This window comes from Vipera ursinii (assembly GCF_947247035.1).
Source record: "Vipera ursinii genome assembly, chromosome: 4".
NCBI lineage: Eukaryota > Metazoa > Chordata > Lepidosauria > Squamata > Viperidae > Vipera > Vipera ursinii.
In genome coordinates, this window is record NC_139514.1 from 603,088 (window position 1) to 624,555 (window position 21,468).

A 21,468-nucleotide genomic window follows, 5' to 3' on the forward strand; every position below is an offset into this window, starting at 1 on the left:
AGCCCTGGAGCCCCGGATGTCACCCTGGCAATGCCCTCCAGGAATGAAAGCCTCGTCAGCCCCTCCTGCTTCACCCTGCGGGGCTTGCCCGGCCTGGAAGCTGCCCACTTCTGGCTGGCGTTCCCCCTGTGTGCCATGTACGTGGTGGCCCTGGTGGGCAACTCCATGGTGGTGCTGGTGATAAAAGCGGAGCCGGCCCTCCACACGCCCATGTACTTCTTCCTGGGCATGCTGGCAGGGGTGGACTTGGCGCTGGCCTCCTGCACCATGCCCAGGCTCCTTTCTCTCTTCTGGCTCGATGCCAAGGAGATCGCCTACAGGACCTGCCTCCTCCAGATGTTCTTCATCCACTCCCTCTCGGGCATGGAGTCCACCATCCTCCTGGCCATGGCCGTGGATCGCTACGTGGCCATCTGCCGCCCGCTCCAGTACTCGACCATCCTCACCAACTCTGTGACGGTCAAAGTGGGCATCGTGGCTTTGGTGAGAGGGGTGGTCTTCTTCCTTCCTCTGCCCTTCCTCATCAACCGGCTGTCCTTCTGCAGAAGCCAGGGTCTCCGGCACTCCTACTGCCTCCACCAAGACATGATGAACCTGGCCTGTGACGAACACACCCTGAACAACGTCTACGGTCTGGTGGCCATCAGCCTGGTGATGGGCCTGGACTTCCTGCTCATCGTGGTCTCCTACCTGTTGATCCTGAAGGCCGTCCTGGGGCTGAGGTCCTGGGAGCAGCGCCTCCGAGCCTCCGGCACCTGCGTGGCCCACCTCTGCATGGTGCTGGCCTTCTACGTGCCCCTGATCGGCCTCTCTGTCATCCACCGGTACAGGAAGGATGCGCCTCCCCTGCTCCAGGCCCTCATGAGCAACATCTACCTCCTGGTTCCACCCGTGCTCAACCCCATCGTCTATGGGGCCAGGACTAAGGACATCCGAAAACGGGTCTTGAAGTACATGAGACTCAGCAGGAACAGGGAGCCTCACTGAAGCCGCTGGTGTGTAGAGAACCAAGTGGGTAGTGGCTTTCTTATTCCCAGGGGGAGGCAGAGGGAGACAGACCACGTCTGAAGTCCATTGGGCCCCAAAGTCAACTGCCGTCTTCCACCGGTCCCTGCAGCCTTCCGGTTGCGGTGGCCAAAATCCTAACTTTTGACCTACTTGCGGAGGCTGAAACTCCCCTGCCTGCCCGATCCCTGGACTGCGCAAACTAACCCCAGGATAGACATTGCTAAGCCTTCTTCTGCACCTTTGCTCACCACAGCTGGATCCACAGCTTCTTCTGGGATGCCTGTATGTCCCTGTCCCCACCCCAGAAGAAACTCTCCAGGGGATCAACCAGCTTCTCTATAAAATTAATCATGAGATGATGATGATGATGATGATGATGATGATGATGATAAAAAGGAGGAGGAGGAGGAGGAGGAGGGCTTCAGAACTTATGAAACCTGAGAGATCCATTGGCCTCTACTGGAGCTTCTGTCTCTCGCTTGAGGTCCATGCACCATGAAGGATTGAGATATGGTGGTCAGGGAAAGATGTTGGCCAAAAAGAGACCTCCTTGAGGGGCTGGCAGGGAGCAGCCTCCTCTGCCTCTTTTCTAAGTATCGCTTCCTCCCGGACTGGACAATATCTCGAAGGCTGCAGGATTTCCAGAACTTAATTCCAGAACTTCCTAAACTGAGGGCTCCTTTTTGTGATGACATTTAACAAAGTGAAGGCCCTACAGAAACGTTTTATGTCCACCTGAGAATAAACCTGCTCCTTGCAGCTGGCCTCTCTTTGGCTCTGCTTAGAAGTGTGTCTATCCCGTCGAGCACAGTGGAGGATGGAGGTACCCCACAGCTCCCAGGAAGATCACACTCGTGTGTCTGTGGTTAGAACTATTGACTAGTGGAACAGAAGTTGCCTCCAGAAGTGGTGGGTGCTCCATCACTGGAGGCTTTTAAGAAGAGACTGGACAGCCATTTGTCTGAAATGGTATAGGGTCCTGCTTGAACAGGGGGCTGGACTAGATGAGCTCTGAGGTCCATTCCAACGCCGGTGTTCTGTCCCAGTCCCACCCTTCTATCCTCTCAGAGTGGGGTTCCCAGGGCTGGTGTCATCGCATCACCGGCCTCCGTGCACTCCAATTCCTCAAATGGGGTGCTTTTCTCCTTTCCAATTCCCATTTCTGATTATTGAGAAGTGAATAATATAAAGTTGACCCGTCCATCTTCCCATCTGTCCATTAGGATAACCTGAGCAAACAGGACCAATTTTTGTGGCAGGAGATGCTGGCTAAAGAAAGAACTGGGTTTTAGTGGGCTGGGGGCCACCAAGGTAAAGAATTCCTCCCCCTGCCGCCCTCAGGCATTGCCCAGGCACAGGGGAGAGGCAATTGGGCAGCAGCTCCGTGGTCTGTCCTAAGCCCCTCTCCCCGTCCATGCAGTGCTGAGTGGGGCAGATGCAGCTTGTCTGGAGCGCTGCAACCCAGGGGGACCCATAAGCCGTATGACCCATAAGACCCCTATGGAGGGAAGGACTGGGGAGGCCTCCAGAGGAAAAGTCTACACATTTTCCTTACGGACTTGTCCGCCTGCCTGCATGTATCAGGGGTCTCCAAACTTGGCAACTTTTAAGGCTTGTGGACTTAAAGGGGTCTCCTCAAAGGGGATGACACTAGAAGCTGAAGTCCACAAGTCTTAAAAGTTGCCAAGTTTGGAGACCTCTAGTTCGTAGCAAGAGTATAACTGGCTATTTTAAAACCAACTCTGGGCGGCTTGCATCCAATGAAGCATAGAATAATAGAGTTGGGAGGGACCTTGGAGGTCTTCTAGTCCAACCCGCTTCTCAAGCAGGAGACCCGGTAGCATCTCAGACAAGAGGCTGTCCAGTCTCTCCTTAAAGGCCTCTGGCGTTGGAGCACCCACAACTTCTGGAGGCAAGTAGTTCCCCTGGTTAATTTCTCCTTAGTTCTAGGTTGCTTCTGTCCTTCGTTGGTTTCCACCCATTCTTTCTTGCCTCGCCTGGTGGTAGTTTGCAAAGTAGTTTGACCCCCTCACGTAGGCGCCCCTCGAATATTGGAACAGCGCTATTTGTTTAATGTATAGCAATCTCTCCCCGTGCAAAAATATGAACCACCAAGTAATTCAGGCAATGCAAAAAGCGTTTATTAAGGAGGCAGAGTCAAAGGAAATTGGCTTGGCCAAGAAGGAAATTAACACTTTCCCCTGAAGTGAGAACAGAGGCCAAGGCTGACAGGTTAGAAGTGTTCATATCACCTTTTTTTTAAAAAAAATAAAGGAGCCTAAAATTCCAGGTTCTTAGCCTGGTGTGCCTTCAGTCAAACTAGGATCTGAGCCAGAAAAGTAGAATAATTCGTCTTTATTTATGCATAAGTAACATTATAGACTAGAAAATGAATAAAAACAAATAAAAAACATTAATCAAAGGTTGTTACTGAGAATAATTACTCAAAGAGGCCTCCTTCTCTTCCCCCCCATCCCCCCCCCACGCTTCCCAAGGCAACCCCCTTCTCATCTCCCCCTGACCTCCCCCTCTCCCAGCGCTTGGAGGGGGCACTAGATACTGGGGGCTCTCTGGAAAGATGGGGGGGGACATTCCGCCAGACCCTCATCTGGATAACGCACACTCCAGCTGGCCATAACTGCTGCCGCCTGCTACGCCCTGCCAGGCCCACGGGAGCTTCTCCTATCCCGGCCTGGCTTGCGAAAAAGCCACCCAGCCCCGTAGCAGAGATGGTCCCCAGGCCGGGAGGGTCCTGCATCCAGAGGGTTGAAATCAGGAAGGAGCCCCCCATGGTCAGTGGCGAACCAATCAAGGCGCCCGGATGACCCTGCCCGGAACCCCTCAGGGCCAGCTCTACAATTCAGCCCACCTTGCAGGGGCCCAGAGAAGAGGGTGGCAAGGCCGGAAGAGAGTCCAGCTCTCACCCTGACTGTTGTGTAGTGAGTTCGTTGCGCAGGAAGGAAGACGAGGCGAGTGAGTTCAGCAATGAACATGCTTATTTGCTTGCAGGATCTGAACTGAGGAACTAGGCTGCAGCTTGCAGCAATTTATAGCCTGGCCCCTAGGCGGCAGGCAATAGGTTTAAAGCAACCCATTGCCGCCTAGGGGCAGCCAATAGCAGCACTGGAGACGGGGTGTCTGAGGTGCTGGAAGCCATTAGCTAGCTCCAGCTTACCACCTGGTGTATCAATTAAGCCCAATACATTACACTGACCCTCCAGGGGAGGGGGGGTCGCCCTGCCACCTGATGGTGCCCCAGCTCTAGAAAGCCACAGGTGGGCTGCTCTTTGGAACAGAGGAGCCTTCTTTGGGGGGGGGCTCTCAGACACCCCCTCTTATTTGTCCTTCCTTCCTTCCTTCCTTCCTTCTTTCTTTCTTTCTTTCTTTCTTTCTTTCTTTCTTTCTTTCTTTCTTTCTTTCTTTCTTTCTTTCTTTCTTTTAAAGTTATAGGCTGCCCATTTCATAGTCTACTGCTACTTGGCGGACCAATCTGGCAAAGGCCACAAGGTGGAGGAGAAATTCTTTCTTTACTAAATGTGTCGCCCTCTTTTCCCATCCTTGCTGAGAAAGACCAGCCGTGGCCACTCAGAGGAAGTTAGTCCCCAACCCTGAGAGGCAAGAGGGGGTCCCCAACTCCCACTCCCCCCCAAAGCCCCCTCCAAATTCATCTTCTGCTGGAATAGAATAGAAAGGAAACACCGCCCAGGACAACTCAGAAGAGCCACTGGTATCATCGAGATATGTTTTATTTCCCCAGTTAAAATTGCTCCTTTCCGCTGAACCAGCTGGAGCTGGACGCTGAGTCCGCCGGAGGGAAATGGCTGGGCAGCCCCGCCTGTGCCTCCGCCGTCCACCTGCGGGCAAGGGGGCACCTGGAAGCCTCCGGGGAGCCCACCTCCCCCTTGGCCTGGCCCTGATGGGAGCCCCTCCTCAGACGAGGCAATAAGAGCAAAGGAGGGGGTCCCCTCCTCCCCACCTGGCTCCCCACTAATGGGCAGCGCCCTCCGGCTGAGCCAGTCCTGGCCAGGGATAGAAGGAGGCTGGTCTGTGGGTCTGGCCTGCCCCCCCCATCCTGGTCACCTCCCTTCTGCCCTGCGCTTGGAAGGGGGAGGGGAGGGAAGGGAAGGGCTTTTGCAGCCAGCCAAGCCGCCATGGGGCTTAAACTCTCTTCACCTTAAATTCGCCTTGTTTGCAGATGCTGAAAAGAGATACACTTTGGGACTTTCCAAGAGAAAAAGGTGAGCATGTTTTTGACCAGGTTTATTTTTAACTAGCAAACTCAGCCTCATCCAACCCACTGGGGCTGGGAAGGGTGTAGAAAAAGACAAGGCAGGTAAGAGGCCCCAAAAGGTAAGTCAGAAGATCTAGACGAGGGACCCAGAGGACAAAGCCATATATTGTGGAAGAAACCACGTAGGTTTTATTTCTCCCCTTGCCGACCAGAGTGTCACCAGGGATGCCCTGATTTACACAGCTGCCAGTTTCCGAAGGATATTGGCAAACCAGGAGATATCTAGAGGGCCACAGAAGCAGTGATGGATGTGGAGGCAAAGGACTGTGAGAAAAGATAGCGGGGCAGGTGTGTTTCCCCTGGAAAAACCTGACGTAGAAGTTAGAGGAGAAACGTTTTCAGCCCCTTCTTGAGGATGCTAAGGAGGGACACGCAACAGAAGGGAATTTCAGGGGTTCGGGGATGAAGTGTGGAGCCCTGGGTGCTCTCTGACCTTGGTGGTTTTCTTGCAGACATTTCATTACCCAACCAAGTAGCATCGTCAGGGTTAAAGAGTGTGGGGTTTTCTCCCTGTTTGTATATATATCACAACTTACACCGTGTGGGGATGGTGGTGGGGGTGTGGTTTTCTCCTTATTAGAAGAATTAGGGATTAAATTAATACTGTTAGCGTCTATTGATGTCAAATATGCTTTTTGTATGATTGTCCGGTGTTAATCCCTGCTTCACTGGGTTTTGCTGACTGAAGAAATTGCCTTTTGGTTTGCTTTTTAGCTTTTTATTCTCGTTTCAGTGGTGTGTAAATGTGGGTTTATCTCTTTGTGCCCGTAGATGGCTGATTTGGCTGAATGCCAACCTTCCAGGAATTCCCTGGCATTTTTGGATTGAGCTTGGTCTCGGATGCTTACGGGTTTCCTGTTGAAATTATGCTTGAGGGTCTCCATATGCTCTGAGATTAGGGAGTTTTTATCGTGCCTTCTGACTGCCATTTTGTGTTCATGGGTATGAGGTTGGCATTCAAACAAAACCATAAATAGACACGTAAACCACATTTGCTCACCATTTAAAAGAGACAAAGCAAAAGCTAACAAGGAAAAAGTAAAAGCAACAAGCAGCCAGAAAAGCAGGGATTAACACTAGACAAACAACCAAGCAGGAAACAATACCCAATTATGCAACTGCCAAAGTGAAACCCGCACCCATCCCATCGCTGGCAGGGCAGACTATGGTACATAAGCAGGGAGCAAACCCCAAACTCATTAGCACCAATTATGCTACCTGATCAGATAATAACAATAATGATAATAATGATAATAATGATAATAATGATGATAATGATGATGATGATGATGATGATGATAATAATAATAATAATAATAATAATAATAATAATAATAATAATAATAATAGTTGGGAGGTACCTTGGAGGTCATCTAGTCCAACCCCCAAATCCTATGTCATTTCAGACAAATAGCTATCTAGTCTCTTCTTATAAACCTCCAGTGTTGGAGCATTCACCACCTCTGGAGGCAGGTGGTTCCACTGGTTAATTGTTCTAACTGTCAGGAAGTTTCTCCTTAGTTCCAGGTTGCTTCTCTCCTTGATTAGTTTCCATCCATTGCTTCTTCTCCTGCCTTCAGGTCCTTTGGAGAAGAGCTTGACTCCCTCTTCTTTGGGGCAGCCCCTGAGATACTGGAAGGATGCTATCCAGTCACCCCTCGTCCTTCTCTTCATTAAACTAGACGTCCCCAATTCCAGCCGCCGTTCCTTGTAAGTTTTAGCCTCCAGTCCCCTGATCATCTTCTCTGCCCTTTTTCTAGAGTCTCAACGTCTTTTTTACACCGTGGTGACCAAATGAAACACCAGACAAACAATCAAGGAGAAAACAATGTTTGTTATCAACGGACACCCACGGTAGGGATCCAATTCCTGACTCTCCTAATAGTAAGCACAAAAGCAGAGCCGAGAGAGGACCAGGAACTCCACCCTTCATCCCTGAGCTATGTAACTTTTCTTCCTCCGACGAATTGGTGAGCAGCTCAGATTTTTTGGTCCGTCACCCGAAAGCGGTTGCTGCCCTCTTGGAAAGCCCCATTTCTGAGTCGAGGTCCCTGAACTTCCACCTGAAACCCCTTGTTCTTTTTCTCTCTCTTCTCTCTCCGCAGGCACTGAGCCTTTCCCCTTTCTTATTCACAGACTAGTGCAAGAGCGGGGGAAAATGCAGGGTGAGTAGTAACCACGGAGGACCACAGAGTTACCTTCTGGTAAGATGCTCAGGCCAATGAATTTTACAATTAAATAAGCAGAACCCCGATTTGGCGAAGGAGCCAAAAGTGAGGATCATATTTTCCCTGGAAAAAAGTGACATGTGACCCTTTTTCACACTTAGGACCGTTGCAGCTTCCCTCCCCCCCCCCGTGGTCACGTGATGAAAATTCAGACACTGGGCAACTGACTCGTAGTTATGACGGTCGCAGCGTCACGGGGGGGTGTCACGTGATCCCCTTTTTTGCAACCTTCCAAGGAGAAAAGTCCAGGGGGGGGGGAAGCCGAATTGATCAAAGATGTTACTGAAACAGGCCCTGAAAAGAGTCGCTGCTCCTCTGCTTCCATTCCCTTGTTCTCCGGTGGCTTCGTCCGCCCCTCTTCGCTGCACAACTGAGAGAGAGACAAAGGCTGTGAGCGAGGCTGACAAACTCTCTCTGAGAATTGCTTTTTCTTCCTCCCCTCTTAGGTCCTTCCAACCTCACTGGCCACGCTCCGTCCACCTCCTTCTTCCTCCTGGGTCTCCTGGGACTGGAGAGTGTCCAGGCCTGGCTCTCCATTCCCTTCTGCTTCATCTACGCCGTGTCCCTCTTGGGCAACGCCACCCTGCTCTGGCTCATCTGGACAGAAGCCAGCCTGCACCAGCCCATGTACCTCTTCCTCTCCATCCTGGCCCTCACTGACATGGCCATGCCCACCTCTATCCTGCCCAAGATGCTGGGCATCTTCTGGACCAAGGCCCAAGAGATCACCTTCGCTGCCTGCCTGGTGCAGATGTTCACGGTCCACGCCCTCTGTGTTGTGGAATCTGGGACACTCACCGCCATGGCCTATGACCGGTATGTGGCCATCTGCTACCCACTCAGCTACACAACCCTGTTGACCCCAAGGACGGTGGTCAAACTCGGAGCAGCCATTGCTATCCGGGCCTTGGTAGTCATCTTACCCATTCCTTTACTTTTGCTGAGGCTGATATTTTGTCACTCCCGAAATATCTCTCATACTTACTGTGAGCATATGGCTCTAGTAAAACTAGCTTGTGGGAACACCACTCCCAACAACCTCTACGGGTTGGTTGTGTCCCTCCTCATTACCAGTGGAGACCTGACCTTCATCTTCATCTCCTACGGACGGATCCTGTGGACCGTGTTCCGCCTGCCCTCACTGGAGGCCCGCCACAAAGCCCTGGGCACTTGTGGGGCCCATGTGGGAGTCATCTTCATTCTGTATACCCCTGGAATTTTCTCCTTCCTTTCTCATCGCTTTGGGCACAACATCCCCCACAGTGTCCACATCTTCCTGGCCAACTTTTACTTGCTGGTCCCTTCCATGCTCAACCCCATAGTTTATGGGGCCAAGACCAAGGAGATCCGTGTGCGGGTGCTGATGGCTATGGGCATGCAAAGCAGGAAATTGTAGGTCCAAGGTAGACTGGCTCACCTATTATAGTGCTGTGTGAAATTAACAAATATTGTGTATTTTGATCTTTCTATTCAACATGGATGCAAATAAATTCTTTTCTCCCGGAATTGTTGTGGGTGGAATGTTCTGTTGTTTTATATTCAGAAAATCCCTTAATGGATAGTAGTTTAATTAGGCCATTATAGGAGATGAACAGTGTTGTGTACTGGGTTCTTTTCTTGAAGGAAGAGACGAGGCGAGTGAGTTCAGGCAGGAACACGCTTTTATTGAAGTGCAGGAAATGAACTGGGAAACAGGGCTGCAATGCAGCTATTTATACTCTGGCCTCTAGGTGGCAGCCAATAGGTTTAAAGCAACCTATTGCTGCCCTAGAGGCAGCCAATGGCAGACCTGGAGATAGGCTGTCTGAGGAGTTGGGAGCTGTTAGCCAGCTTCTTGCTTAAGCAACCTTCCAGCATTCAAAACCCACACTCAGTTAAACAGGGCCCAATACATTACACCCCTCTCCCTAGAATGTACACACATTATAATAACAAAAGTAGAAAAATAAAACACAGCAAATTACAGAATTTGCAATAGTTCAAAATAGCAGTAGGCATAAGTACAGTAGTGTACAAGTGTATTCAATAATACAGAGACTTTTCCTGAGCAGGCAGCAATTACAGTAATCACACAACATTACACGTACAATTATTTAAGGACAAAATCCTGTAAATAAGCTGGAGGCTTCCGAACCCTCGCAGATCACCTGGGGGTCCCAGGGGACTACCAGCTTGCCCACCGAGCTGGGTAGACCAGGACTCTTTAGTCCATGAGAGTCAGGCTGACTCGAGTCCCTCTGCCTGGACATTCCAGGTCGGCCCAAGCCAAGGTCCATTGTTCGAGCAGAGTTAGCATAGCGGCTGTATTGGTCAGGTTGACTTTCCCCATCGGGGGACCCATGTTGCACTCCCGGGCTTTGCCCATTTACAATCATCTCCCCATTGCTCTGACTGCTAGGGTCCTCAGAGCATGTGAATTGCCCTGCTTGGCTGCCGGTTTCTGGCTCTCGGAGTAGACCTGTGACGAGGTCTGGGAACCGCTTCCATAGCTGATCAATATGGGGGTGAATGACTCACCCGCCATCCAGAGTCACTTCGTATGAGAGAAGGCCCAAGATTTTAGCGATTTTGCCTGGCACCCACAAGTTCCCATCCCCATAGTTCCGGGCCCACACCCCATCACCCACTTGCAACCCCCTTGGAGGCCTTGGGCGAGAGGCGTCTGCTACCACCTGGTGTGGGTGCAGCCTGTCCAGTTTAGTGATGAGCCTTCTTCCCCAGCGAAGCTCTGCTGGGCTCTTGCCTCTTGCTGTACAAGGCGTAGTATGCTGGCAAAGCAAAAAATCAGCCAGTCTGTGGTGCCAATCCCCAGTCACTATGCGCTTCAGTGACTCCTTTGTAGTGTGCACCATCCATTCGGCCTGCCCATTACTTGAAGGGTGAAAGGGAGCCAATGTAGCATACCTAATGAGGTTAATCCTCAAGAAGGCTTGAAACTCTGCTGCTGTGAACTGGGCCCCGTTATCGGACAATATGACATCCGGCAGCCCGTGTGTTGCAAAAAAGTTTCCTAAGCACCTGGATGGTCCTAGCAGTAGTCATACTTGTGATTGGAATAACTTCCAGCCATTTAGAGTGGCTATCGACCACTATAAAAAATAGCTGTCCCTGAAAGGAGATCCATGGCCGGCTGCAGTGGACTTTTGCCTCTTGGAAAAAGACCCTCCAGATGTAAGAATGGGAGCTAGACCTGCTCTCAAAAGTAAACTTGATAGTTTGGGGAAGAATGTCCTAGGGCTAACCCCAACCACGAGGCAGCTTCCATTATTCCAGAAGAGGTCCCTTCCAGCCCTAGGATTTATGATTATTACCCGTGTGGACAGTTCAGATCTTAATGACCAATTAGATCAGGTGTCTTCACTCTTTTGAATCTGAAACTTACAAAACAAGATTTCTGCCCTTCATTATGAAGAGACACACCAGGAACTCTTCCCCCCTGGAAGGGTTTGTTTCAAGTTATGAAAGTGAGATTTAAACAATAGAGGGTTGTGTTGTTATAACTGACGGCCTGCAACTCTGCACTTTTGCACAATCAGTCTGGGTTATCTGAAGCAGGGCTTTTCAACCTTTTCACCCATCGTACCACTTTTAGGATATGGCAACATCCGAGGACCACCAGTCGCCTAGCAAGGTGTCAAAAACCTGATGACCAAAAAAAAAGGAAAAAAGTGATGAAGTACAGGCAGTCCTCGACTTACAACGGTTTGCTTAGTGACTGTTCGAAGTTACAATGGCACTGAAAAAAGTGACCCCCAAGCCACAGCCGAGCAAGACACCTGCCTGCCCACCCGGCGGCACTCTTCCTCCTGTCCGAGGTTTTCATTGTTGTGAGCATTTCTGTTGAGGATTTGCAGCGGGGGTGGGGTGGGGGTGTTTGGTTTTTATTCCCCCCGTCTGCTGGGTGGTTGCAGCAGGTTTTGGTCACTTCACATGACCCTGGGACACTGTGACCGTCATAAATATGGATCAGTTGCCAAGCATCTGAATGTAAATCACAAGACATAACAGGATAACATAGTTCAAAGGGACCTTGGAGGTCTTCTAGTCTAACCCCTTGCTCGAGCAGGAAATCCTGTACCTTTCTGGACCAATGACTGTCCAGTCTCTTCTTGAAAGCCTCTAGTGATGGAGCACCCACAACTTCTGGAGGCAACTTCCGTTCCACTGGTTAATTGTTCTCATTGTCAGGAAATTCCTCCTTAATTCTAGATTGGATCTCTCCTTGGTCATTTTCCATCTGTTGCTTCTTCACAATGTACCAACTGTGCGGATTATGCACTTAACGAAGGGCAAAATCACATCTTTAAGTGATGCTACTCCATCAGTAGAGAAAGGAAGTGGACACCCACTGCTGGGCGGCTGGAGAGAAGGCAGCACGGCTCAAGTCCTATTTGCCTTGGCCTTCGCTCCAAGGGGGAAATAGGTTCAGATGACCCAAGAGGATCACGGTCGTGAGAGGGAAATGCAAGCAATAGCAACAGCACTTAGACGTATATACCGCTTCAGCCCTCTCTGAGTGGTTCACAGAGTCAGCATATTGACTGCCAACCATCTGGGTCCTCATTTTACCAACCTGGGAAGGGTGGAAGGCTGCGTCCGCCTTGAGCTGGTCAGCACTGAACTGCTGGCAGTGGGCAGTCAGCTGCAACGCCGCATTCTAACCCCTGCACCGCCAGGGCTCTGGGCTCTTTCGAGGGGGAGAATTAGGGGGTCCATGAGCACGTGACTCCCATGAAGACCTCTCGAGCACACATGGGTCTCCTACCCTCTGTCCCAGAGGCACCAAACCCTGGAGAAGTTCTTACACCCACCCACCCACCCCGTTTTATTTATTTTATTTATTTGTAAAACATATTAGCCACCCACCTTACCGTGCGGTAACTCTGGGCAACTTACAAAGTCAAAGATAAAATTGCCCCAAACCTAGTCATATAAACGGAATACTATAAAAATATCAAGCTAGCTAAAAAAAGATGGGGAGTGGGGAGCATGGTGAGAAGCGGGGAGATGGGATCTGTTGTTAATCTATCAGCCACCCCCCACGGGAAAGCCCTCCATTCAGAAACCCCCCAAGCCAGCTGGCAGAGCCAGGTCTTCCACCCCTTGCAGAAGGGAAGGAGGAGGAGAGCTGACCTCACCCCCTCGGGCGGGGGGGGCACAAGTAGCAGTGGGACTTCAGTGACGCCGTTGTACCCCCGGGCCTCAGGTGCAGCCAGAATGCCCCCGAGGGGCCTTGCCTGGCCGGCATCTTCATCCAGTCCCTTTGCTACCTGACAGCACCTGAGCTATATATCCCTGGAAGTTTCTGCGCCTGGTATGCTGCTTCTTCAGAGGAGATGGAGGGGCCCATTGCTGGCCAGGTCACCCGGACCTTAGCAGTCTCACAGGTGGGTCCATGTTGTGGCTTGGAAAGGTTCAGTGTGAGCGTGTCTATGTGTGCATGAATGTGAAGTCTCAGTGTTGCCTCTTTAAGCACGGCAAAAAGTATGCGGATGTTTATTTTTTTAAATTTGCCCATATCTCTCTACTAAGTGTCTCTGGCTGCCTTGCAACACTATAAATAACAGAACAAAACAATTGCAGGATTAGAACATTAAAGCATCAAATGTGAAATATTAAGATTAAAATCCATGTTAAAATGGATAAAAGCAACCAATGCATACCCAGGGTGGGGGCAAGTAACTTTAAGTTTGAGGCCCTCTTTGTCTATGATTATAAGCTAAACCGCTTGCTTAACCAAGGTGTGCAAATGACCACCTTAAAATGCCTGGTGTGTAGCTCTTTAGCAAAGGATGCCAGATGAATCCAGTGAGTGCAAACCGGACTGGGAAACCGTAGTTAACCATAGCTGGACTAGCACTTGACTAGCGATGTTACCTAGTTTGGGTGGTTAAACGTCTGCAAAAAAATTACCAAACTCAGAGGGCACAAAGGACCCCACATAGTTAACCTTGAAGTAACTCCATAACATGCAGGCTTCTGATTTTTACAAACCAACAGGATGAAAAGGGATGAAATGAGGGGAGAGAGCTAATGTACAACGTAGAAGAACACCGTTGGAAGGGACCTTGGAGGTCTTCTAGCCCAACCCCCTACATCATTCCAGACTTTCTTTGGGCTTGATGGGATGGATACATGGGATCATAGAAAGAACAGCTGAATAACACTGCAGAATAATAGAGTGGGAAGGGACCCTGGGGGTCCTCAAGTCCAACCCTCCACCCCACCCCCTAAGGAAGAGAGCATGTACAATTTCAGACAAATGGCTTCCAATCTCTTCCTAAAAACCTTTAAAAATACGGAAGGCTCTGGAATAGAAATTGCACAGTGGCTGACTGGAAGCGCAGATAGGAGCATCCGACGGTGGGAGCACCGATAGCTGGGGTCACTTGACTCCAACTATAGCAGCTGAGCTCTGCTCCGTCCCTGTTTCCTTTCTCCGCAGATCTTCTCTCGCCAGGGTGACTCTTTCGCTGCTCTCAAATTCTTCATTGTGAGAAGGGAATAGCGAGGCTTGGGAAAACCCGTATTCTAAAATTGGAGCCTCAGCTGGATGCAGCAAGGAAATCCCCTCATTGTTCCTAAGGAGGAACTGGGCTCTGGAAATTGTGTTGGGGGCTATTCTTAGGTTCTGCGCCACAAAGCCTGGAGTGGGGTTTCTCACGTTCTTCATTTCTCTGAGAGGAACACCCACTTCGTCATCCAGAGGCAGGAAACTGACTCTCCAACTGGCAGCAGAAGGTCCCGTGGCTTAGGAGAAGGCATTGTCCAAAGGAATTGCAGATCAGCTGATGGGGGTAAGCAAGCCAACTTTTAGATTCAGCAGATTGTATCAAAACGTTTCAGAAGTAAGAAGACCGGGCAGCTTGGAGAGATAGGCATCTGATTCATTTAATACTATGGCAGGAGCTACCAACCTCACTGGCCACGCTCCGTCCACCTCCTTCTTCCTCCTGGGTCTCCTGGGACTGGAGAGTGTCCAGGCCTGGCTCTCCATTCCCTTCTGCTTCATCTACGCCGTGTCCCTCTTGGGCAACGCCACCCTGCTCTGGCTCATCTGGACAGAAGCCAGCCTGCACCAGCCCATGTACCTCTTCCTCTCCATCCTGGCCCTCACTGACATGGCCATGCCCACCTCTATCCTGCCCAAGATGCTGGGCATCTTCTGGACCAAGGCCCAAGAGATCACCTTCGCTGCCTGCCTGGTGCAGATGTTCACGGTCCACGCCCTCTGTGTTGTGGAATCTGGGACGCTCACCGCCATGGCCTATGACCGGTATGTGGCCATCTGCTACCCACTCAGCTACACAACCCTGTTGACCCCAAGGACAGTGGTCAAACTCGGAGCAGCCATTGCTATCCGGGCCTTGGTAGTCATCTTACCCATTCCTTTACTTTTGCTGAGGCTGATATTTTGTCACTCCCGAAATATCTCTCATACTTACTGTGAGCATATGGCTCTAGTAAAACTAGCTTGTGGGAACACCACTCCCAACAACCTCTACGGGTTGGTTGTGTCCCTCCTCATTACCGGTGGAGACCTGACCTTCATCTTCATCTCCTACGGACGGATCCTGTGGACCGTGTTCCGCCTGCCCTCACTGGAGGCCCGCCACAAAGCCCTGGGCACTTGTGGGGCCCATGTGGGAGTCATCTTCATTCTGTATACCCCTGCACTTTTCTCCTTCCTTTCTCACCGCTTTGGGCACAGCATCCCCCACAGTGTCCACATCTTCCTGGCCAACTTCTACTTGCTGGTCCCTTCCATGCTCAACCCCATGGTTTATGGGGCCAAGACCAAGGAGATCCGTGTGCGGGTGCTGATGGCTATGGGCATGCAAAGCAGGAAATTGTAGGTCCAAGGCAGACTGGCCAACCTATTATAGTGCTGTGTGAAATTAACAAATATTGTGTATTTTGATCTTTCTGTTCAATGTGGATGCAAATAAATTCTTTTCTCCCAAAATGTTTTGAAGGAATTGTTGTGGGTGGAATGTTCTGTTGTTCTATGTTCAGAACATCCCTTAATGGATAGTAGTTTAATTAGCCCATTATAGGAGATGGCCAGGATAAGCCTGAGGGACGGAGGGATCAGACATGTCATCGGCCATGAATCCCCTTGCACTCGCAAGAAATCTAATTCCAGCCCACCTTGAATTTTGTTGATTCTTGTCTACTGAGTATTTGCTTTAACCACCAGCAGTTCAGATTCCTGTAGCGAGGCAGCATGGATTAAACTTGTCCTCATTTGGTTCCTGATTTCTTGCGCCAGACAGTCATGGAGCCTCTGTTCCTCGTACCAACACTTTACCAGATAGCAAAATAGCTACTTCACTTCCTGTTCTGTCAGCAGCACTTCCTGGGCTCCAGAAATGCCTTGAGGTTTCACCAGATCCCCTTCACCACATGAACCGTTTCCGTGTGAAACCAAACGTCATGATGTAGGGTTTGCTTGGATGTTCTCCTTGACCTTTCAAGAAGTCTCCTTGTTGAGAGGTTCCTCTTTTCCCCTCGGGAGCCACCAACAGCTCCTTCTCTGGCAGCAGTGATAGCTTGACCAGGGGTAAACAAGGGGTCAACATTTCTCCTGTAGGCTGGGAAGACCCTCCCTCTGATTTGCTCCAATCTCCCCTCCCAGGCCAGGCCTCCATCCCCTCTCATGTTGGTCCAACTCAGCCTGTCCCCAAGCAGAAGGGAAGTGGGCTGCCCCTTCCCGTTTGTGTGTCCATATCTTCCTCGCCAAGGTTTAGTTGCTGGTCCCTCCCATGCCCAACCCCGAGAGGTCCATGGTGCTGATGGCTTGAGAAATAACAAATTGTAGGCCAAGGCACAGCTGACAGGGTAGGACAATTAATCAGTGGAACAGGTTGCCTCCAGAAGTTATGGGTGCTCCATCACTAGAGATTTTGACCAGGAATCAGGAGAAAGCATGGATTGCGAATACGTGCGGATGGCCCCACTATCTCTGGGTACTTGCAGAGTCATAGAAGGTCACCCAGAGGCACACCCAATCTCCTGAGACACCTGGGAACACCCAGTGTCCTTAGGGAAACACCCCAAAAGAACATCTTTCGCTATTTCTGTTTCCTCTTGTCTTATCTATACCGCGTAGCAGTGAGCGCCTGTTACTCGTCCCAGCTTCTGCCAACCTAGCAGTTCGAAAGCACGTAAAAATGCAAGTAGAAAAATAGGGACCACTCCGGTGGGAAGGTAACAGCGTCCCATGCACCTTTGGCGTCTAGTCATGCCGGCCACATGACCACGGAGACGTCCTCGGACAAGCGCTGGCTCTTCGGCTTTGAAACGGAGACGAGCACCGGCCCCTAGAGTCGGAAACGACTAGCACGCATGTGCGGGGGAACCTTTACCTTTACCTTTATCTATACTGTGCCAGCCTTTCTGGGTGAATTCTTCATCTTATGTGTGCCAGCTTTGCTGGGAGGATTGCTTATGAAATCGAAAAGTATAAATGCAAGGATTTCTTGTCATTCGGGGATTCCTCTTTTTTAGAGGGGCCCATTTTTGTTCAGCTGAATAAGCACGTAGAGCTAAAAGGCAACTTCGATTTTCTTGCATTTGTTTTACCAAGCCACACCTCTGATCCTGCATAACAAGGCTGGACAACTCATCCCAGATCACACCACCAGACTGTAGCCCCAAGAACCTCGGTCTGCTCTGTTGTATCAGACCCCAAGGTTGTTATGTATGGGGATAATAAAATATAGCAGCAGCTCATTGTGACCACCAGGTGGTGCTGTACTGCATTTGAATTGGCAGGTTAGCGCTCGGCGGGAAAACTCGGCGGGAAAACCCAAGGGATTGGCTGCCGGTGCACCTGACCAAGTATATAAGGGGGTACAGGTAACCCCTTTTGTTTTGCTTCGGTACTGCTACCAATAAAAAGCTGCCATGCTGAGTCCATTGTCTGTTGTCTGACCATGCGGCCATGAACACACAACACAACAAAGGTAGAGTGGATACGAGCAAAGGTATCCACCAGATAATCTTCACAATACCCCAGCAGATATTCCGGGAGAACTTCCTACCCAATAAGGCAGGGGTCCCCAACCCCCGGTCTGTGGAGTGGTACCGGGTGGCAGCATGTCAGCAACCAGTCCACACAAACAAGCAAAGTCCCATCTGTGGGAAGCAGGCAGCACACAAAACCACACACTCTCTGGTCTGTGAAAAAAACCTCTCTCCACAAAACTGGTCCCTGGTGCCCAAAAGGTTGGGGGCCTCTACAATAAGGGACCTCTAAACAGGACGTCAGGAAACCACCAGCTAGGCTGGAAGGAGGGATCAAGTGAGGGCCTAGCCTGGAGTCCTTGCACGAACATAAGAGGCAGAAGCTTGACTTCCCTCAAGATCCATGAATTATGGATGTGGTCATTCCCAGCGGAAGGCAAGCAGCCTATGTAGATCGTTGTAATACAGGCATCACAGTTGCTGAGTTGTGCTGTTCAGAAGTGCCTGCGGTTGCACTTGACAGCTATCAGCAGACACAATAAGGGCAGAGAAGCATTTGTGTTTCATCACCCACAATGCCACAAGGTCTTAATTATGCCCAGTCAGACTCGCTTTGAATCATCCTCCAGGCATCTTGTTAAACTTTAAAACAGATTAAAAGCAATCCAGTAAAAAAGAAAACAAATTTTACCCTCCATCTGGAATGGGGAACATGGATCAAGCTAACTCAAAATCAAATCCCTTCCATGCCCAGAGAGGCCTTCGAGCCCTTACTTAAGTATCCATTCATCCCACTAAAAAGATAAAATGGGGTGGAATTGAATAGCGATCAAGGAACGTTAGCAGACATTATTGAAAGTGAAAAATCAAATTTATATTGGAATTACACAGAGATAGAAAAGCTTCCCTTCCATTTACACAGGCCACAGAAACTGTTGATCAGGATTAGGATGGTCAAGATCAGGGGTCTTCAAACTTGGCCCTTTTATGACTTGTGGACTTCAACTTTCAGAATTCCTCAGCCAGCAATGCTCAGCAATGCTGGCTGAGGAATTCTGGGGGTTGAAGTCCACAAGTCATAAAAGGGCCAAGTTTAAAGACCCCTGGTCAAGATTCCTGCACTGAAAGAGAATGAGTTGTAATGTCACTGTCCACATTTCAGGAGAGGTGTCACAGGAAACCAGAAATAGGTTGCAATGGGTTTGCTAAATAGGCTTCTTTCCAAATATGCTTCTAAATATACTTGATGAGCAACGACATTGTAACAACTTCTGTGTCAACGCTGCTAATGTTGAATGTTTTTGCTTTGACAACAGATGGAGATGCAACCATTTTCTTCTTATGTTTTACTCTTAGAGTTAGAGTTATATGATGCTGGGGGTAGGAATATGCATGAGAGTCTAGCTAGACATAACAGTACTGAACCAAGTGTGAGAACTAAGGTTATTGAAATAAGAGATGATAAGAATTGGCGGACTGGAGAACTGGAGGGGAAGCCTGCATTTCAAACTAATTGGGGAATGTGATTTATGACTGTGAATTGGAGGAGGGAATTGTGCTTTGACACTACATGCTCAGGCGACAGGAACTCAGTTTTTGGCTTCGACTGTGTTAGTGCTGATGCTGTGCTACTCAAATAAAGATTCTTTAAGGTAAACAATGCCTCGAAGTTCTTTGAAGAGTTTCATCTGTCGGAACCATGACATTTTGCTTCTTATCTACTTTTGGCTGTAAAAACGGCTGTATTTCCTGCTTATGTAAACAAATATAGCAGGGGTGTCAAACTCAATTTCATTGATGGCCGCATCAGCATTGCGGTTGCCCTCAAGGGGCTGGGTGGGTATGGCCAGGGTGGGCATGGCCTACTGGGTGGGCGTGGCTAGAGTGCATATGGCCTACTGGGTGGGCATGGCCAGCTCTACATTGTTTGCATTAAGGGTGCCTATGGGGGCCTGGACAGGAGTGGGACAGATCTGAGGGTCTCTGGCAGGAGGAGGGTCTCTGGGCCAGGGCCAAGGCAGTGGGGGCCATTCGCTCACTGTTTCCAGGATGGCTTCGCGAGCCGCATGAAACCACTTCGTGGGCCGGATCCGGCCCCCAGGCCTTGTGTTTGACATGTCTGAAATATAGTATCTAGGATGCTGAATAAATCCTTGGGAGTTCCATTCTTCCAGCCTTACCAAGAGGACCCACCTTTGACCAGATCTGAATAAACATGGACTCGGAGAGAACTGGACACTGCCTCTCTGTCTGTGTTGGGCCAGAACTGAGACTCCTGCCTAACAAGACCCATCTAATAATCCCAGGTCCAGTGGGCAACAGATCCAGGCACTGTGTGAAGTCTTTCCCCTTCACTTCCTTTCTGCCTCCTATTGGCCCTGGGGTCAAGCTCAGAGGGGACGTCAATGGGGCATCCCCCCAAAAAACCAAACAAAAATGCCTCAGTAGAGGAGACTTTTTTCTTACTTTGGCCAGCTGTGATGGTGGCCGGAGCGAGGACTGAGGTTCTCAAAGCTCCTGCCAGAGAGGCAAGCTGGAGGCTGCCTGCCAGGGGCTCTTCCTCACGAATGTGAAGATGCGGAGTAGAAAGCATCCTAATTTATATGTTGGATATATATGCAGCTTGAGAATAGGCAGTTCCTTTACAAGGTTGCCTTTCATAAGAGCTGCTGGCGATGGAAGAGATGGAGAGCTCTCTCTCGGATCTGCTTTGTCTGCACCCCATAAATAATGGGGTTCATCATTGGTGGGAAGAGCAGGTAGAAGTTAGCCAAGAGAATGTGGATGTAGGCGGGAACATGGTGGCCAAACCTGTGTATGACGGAGGAGAGAACCACAGGGACGTAGAAGACCAAGATGGCGCACACGTGGGAGAGGCAGGTGCCGAAGGCTTTCTGCTGCTCCTCCTTGGTGGCCAAGCTCAAGACGGCTCTGAGGATCTTGGCGTAGGACAGTAGGATGAAGCCCAAGTCAAGGCCAACAATCAGGAGAGCCACCAAGATCCCGTAGAGGTTATTGAAGCGGGTGTTGGAGCAAGCCAGCCTCACCAGGGCCATGTGCTCGCAGTAGCAGTGGGCAATGGTGAAGGAGTGGCAGTAGGACAGTCTCCTGAGCAGGAAGGGGAGGGGCAGCATCAGGGCAACTGCTCTCATCAAGGCCACCAGCCCGGCTTTGGCCACCAGGGAATGGGTCAGGATGCTGTGGTACCTCAGAGGGTGGCAAATGGCCACGTATCGGTCGAAGGACATGGCCAAGAGCACTGCAGACTCCATGATGGAAAACGAGTGCAGGAAAAACATCTGCACCAGGCAGCCAGCCAACCCAATCTCCCCGGCCTTGAACCAGAAGATGCCCAGGGTTTTGGGTGTGGTGGTGAGGGACAACACCAGGTCAACGGAGGACAGCATGGAGAGAAAGAAGAACATGGGCTTGTGGAGACTCGGGTCTGTCTTGATCACGTAGAGCAGGCTGCAGTTGCCCAGAAGGGAGATGACAAACACGGAGCAGAAGGGGATGGAGATCCAGCGGTGAGCACGTTCCAGGCCAGGAATCCCAGACAGGAAGAAAACAAGGGGCTCCAGGCGGGTGTGGTTGCGTGCCGATCTGTCGTAAGATCCACTGAAGACTTGCCTCATTTCGAGATCTTTCTTGGTGGGCTTTTTTTGCGCAAAGACCACCTAGCTGAGGGTGGAACCCAAATAAAGGATTGGCTGCCAGTGCACCTGACCGTATATAAGGGGGTACAGGTAACCCCTTTTGTTTTGTTTTGCTTTGGTACTGCTACCAATAAAAAGTCATAAAAGAGCCGAGGTTGCCTACCCCTGACCTATACTATACCTGTGCATTTGATTTTTCCTGCCTAAGTGTAGAACCTTACTTTTTTCACCATTGAATTTCATTTTGTTAGATAGTGCCCAGTGTTCGAGTCTGTCCAGATCCTCCTGTATCTTAAGCCTATTTTCTGCAGTATTG

The 21,468-nt window shown here is 50.2% G+C and overlaps 4 protein-coding genes across 4 annotated transcripts; 3 read left to right on the top strand and 1 right to left on the bottom strand.

Annotated features, from left to right (window-relative positions):
• LOC310640228 (olfactory receptor 51E2-like) lies at positions 1-987 on the top strand (the record flags this gene model as incomplete). Its single annotated transcript, XM_083362402.1, has 1 exon — positions 1-987. The coding sequence occupies exon 1, from the start codon at positions 31-33 to the stop codon at positions 985-987; it is 957 nt and encodes a 318-aa protein (XP_083218528.1). The 5' UTR covers positions 1-30.
• Positions 988-1,825: 838 nt separating this feature from the next.
• On the top strand, positions 1,826-14,035 carry LOC310640298 (olfactory receptor 52K1-like; the record flags this gene model as incomplete). The annotated part of the gene is made up of 8 exons (XM_083362513.1): positions 1,826-1,831; positions 3,546-3,800; positions 4,794-4,868; positions 5,204-5,246; positions 7,405-7,464; positions 7,974-8,919; positions 12,734-12,914; positions 13,973-14,035. 8 exons carry the CDS (start codon positions 1,826-1,828, stop codon positions 14,033-14,035), a joined length of 1,629 nt encoding a protein of 542 aa, XP_083218639.1.
• Positions 14,036-14,426: 391 nt separating this feature from the next.
• On the top strand, positions 14,427-15,383 carry LOC310640299 (olfactory receptor 52D1-like; the record flags this gene model as incomplete). Its single annotated transcript, XM_083362514.1, has 1 exon — positions 14,427-15,383. One exon carries the CDS (start codon positions 14,427-14,429, stop codon positions 15,381-15,383), a length of 957 nt encoding a protein of 318 aa, XP_083218640.1.
• Positions 15,384-20,153: 4,770 nt separating this feature from the next.
• LOC310640300 (olfactory receptor 52K1-like) lies at positions 20,154-21,131 on the bottom strand (the record flags this gene model as incomplete). Its single annotated transcript, XM_083362515.1, has 1 exon — positions 20,154-21,131. One exon carries the CDS (start codon positions 21,129-21,131, stop codon positions 20,154-20,156), a length of 978 nt encoding a protein of 325 aa, XP_083218641.1.
• Between the last annotated feature and the right edge of the window lie 337 nt (positions 21,132-21,468).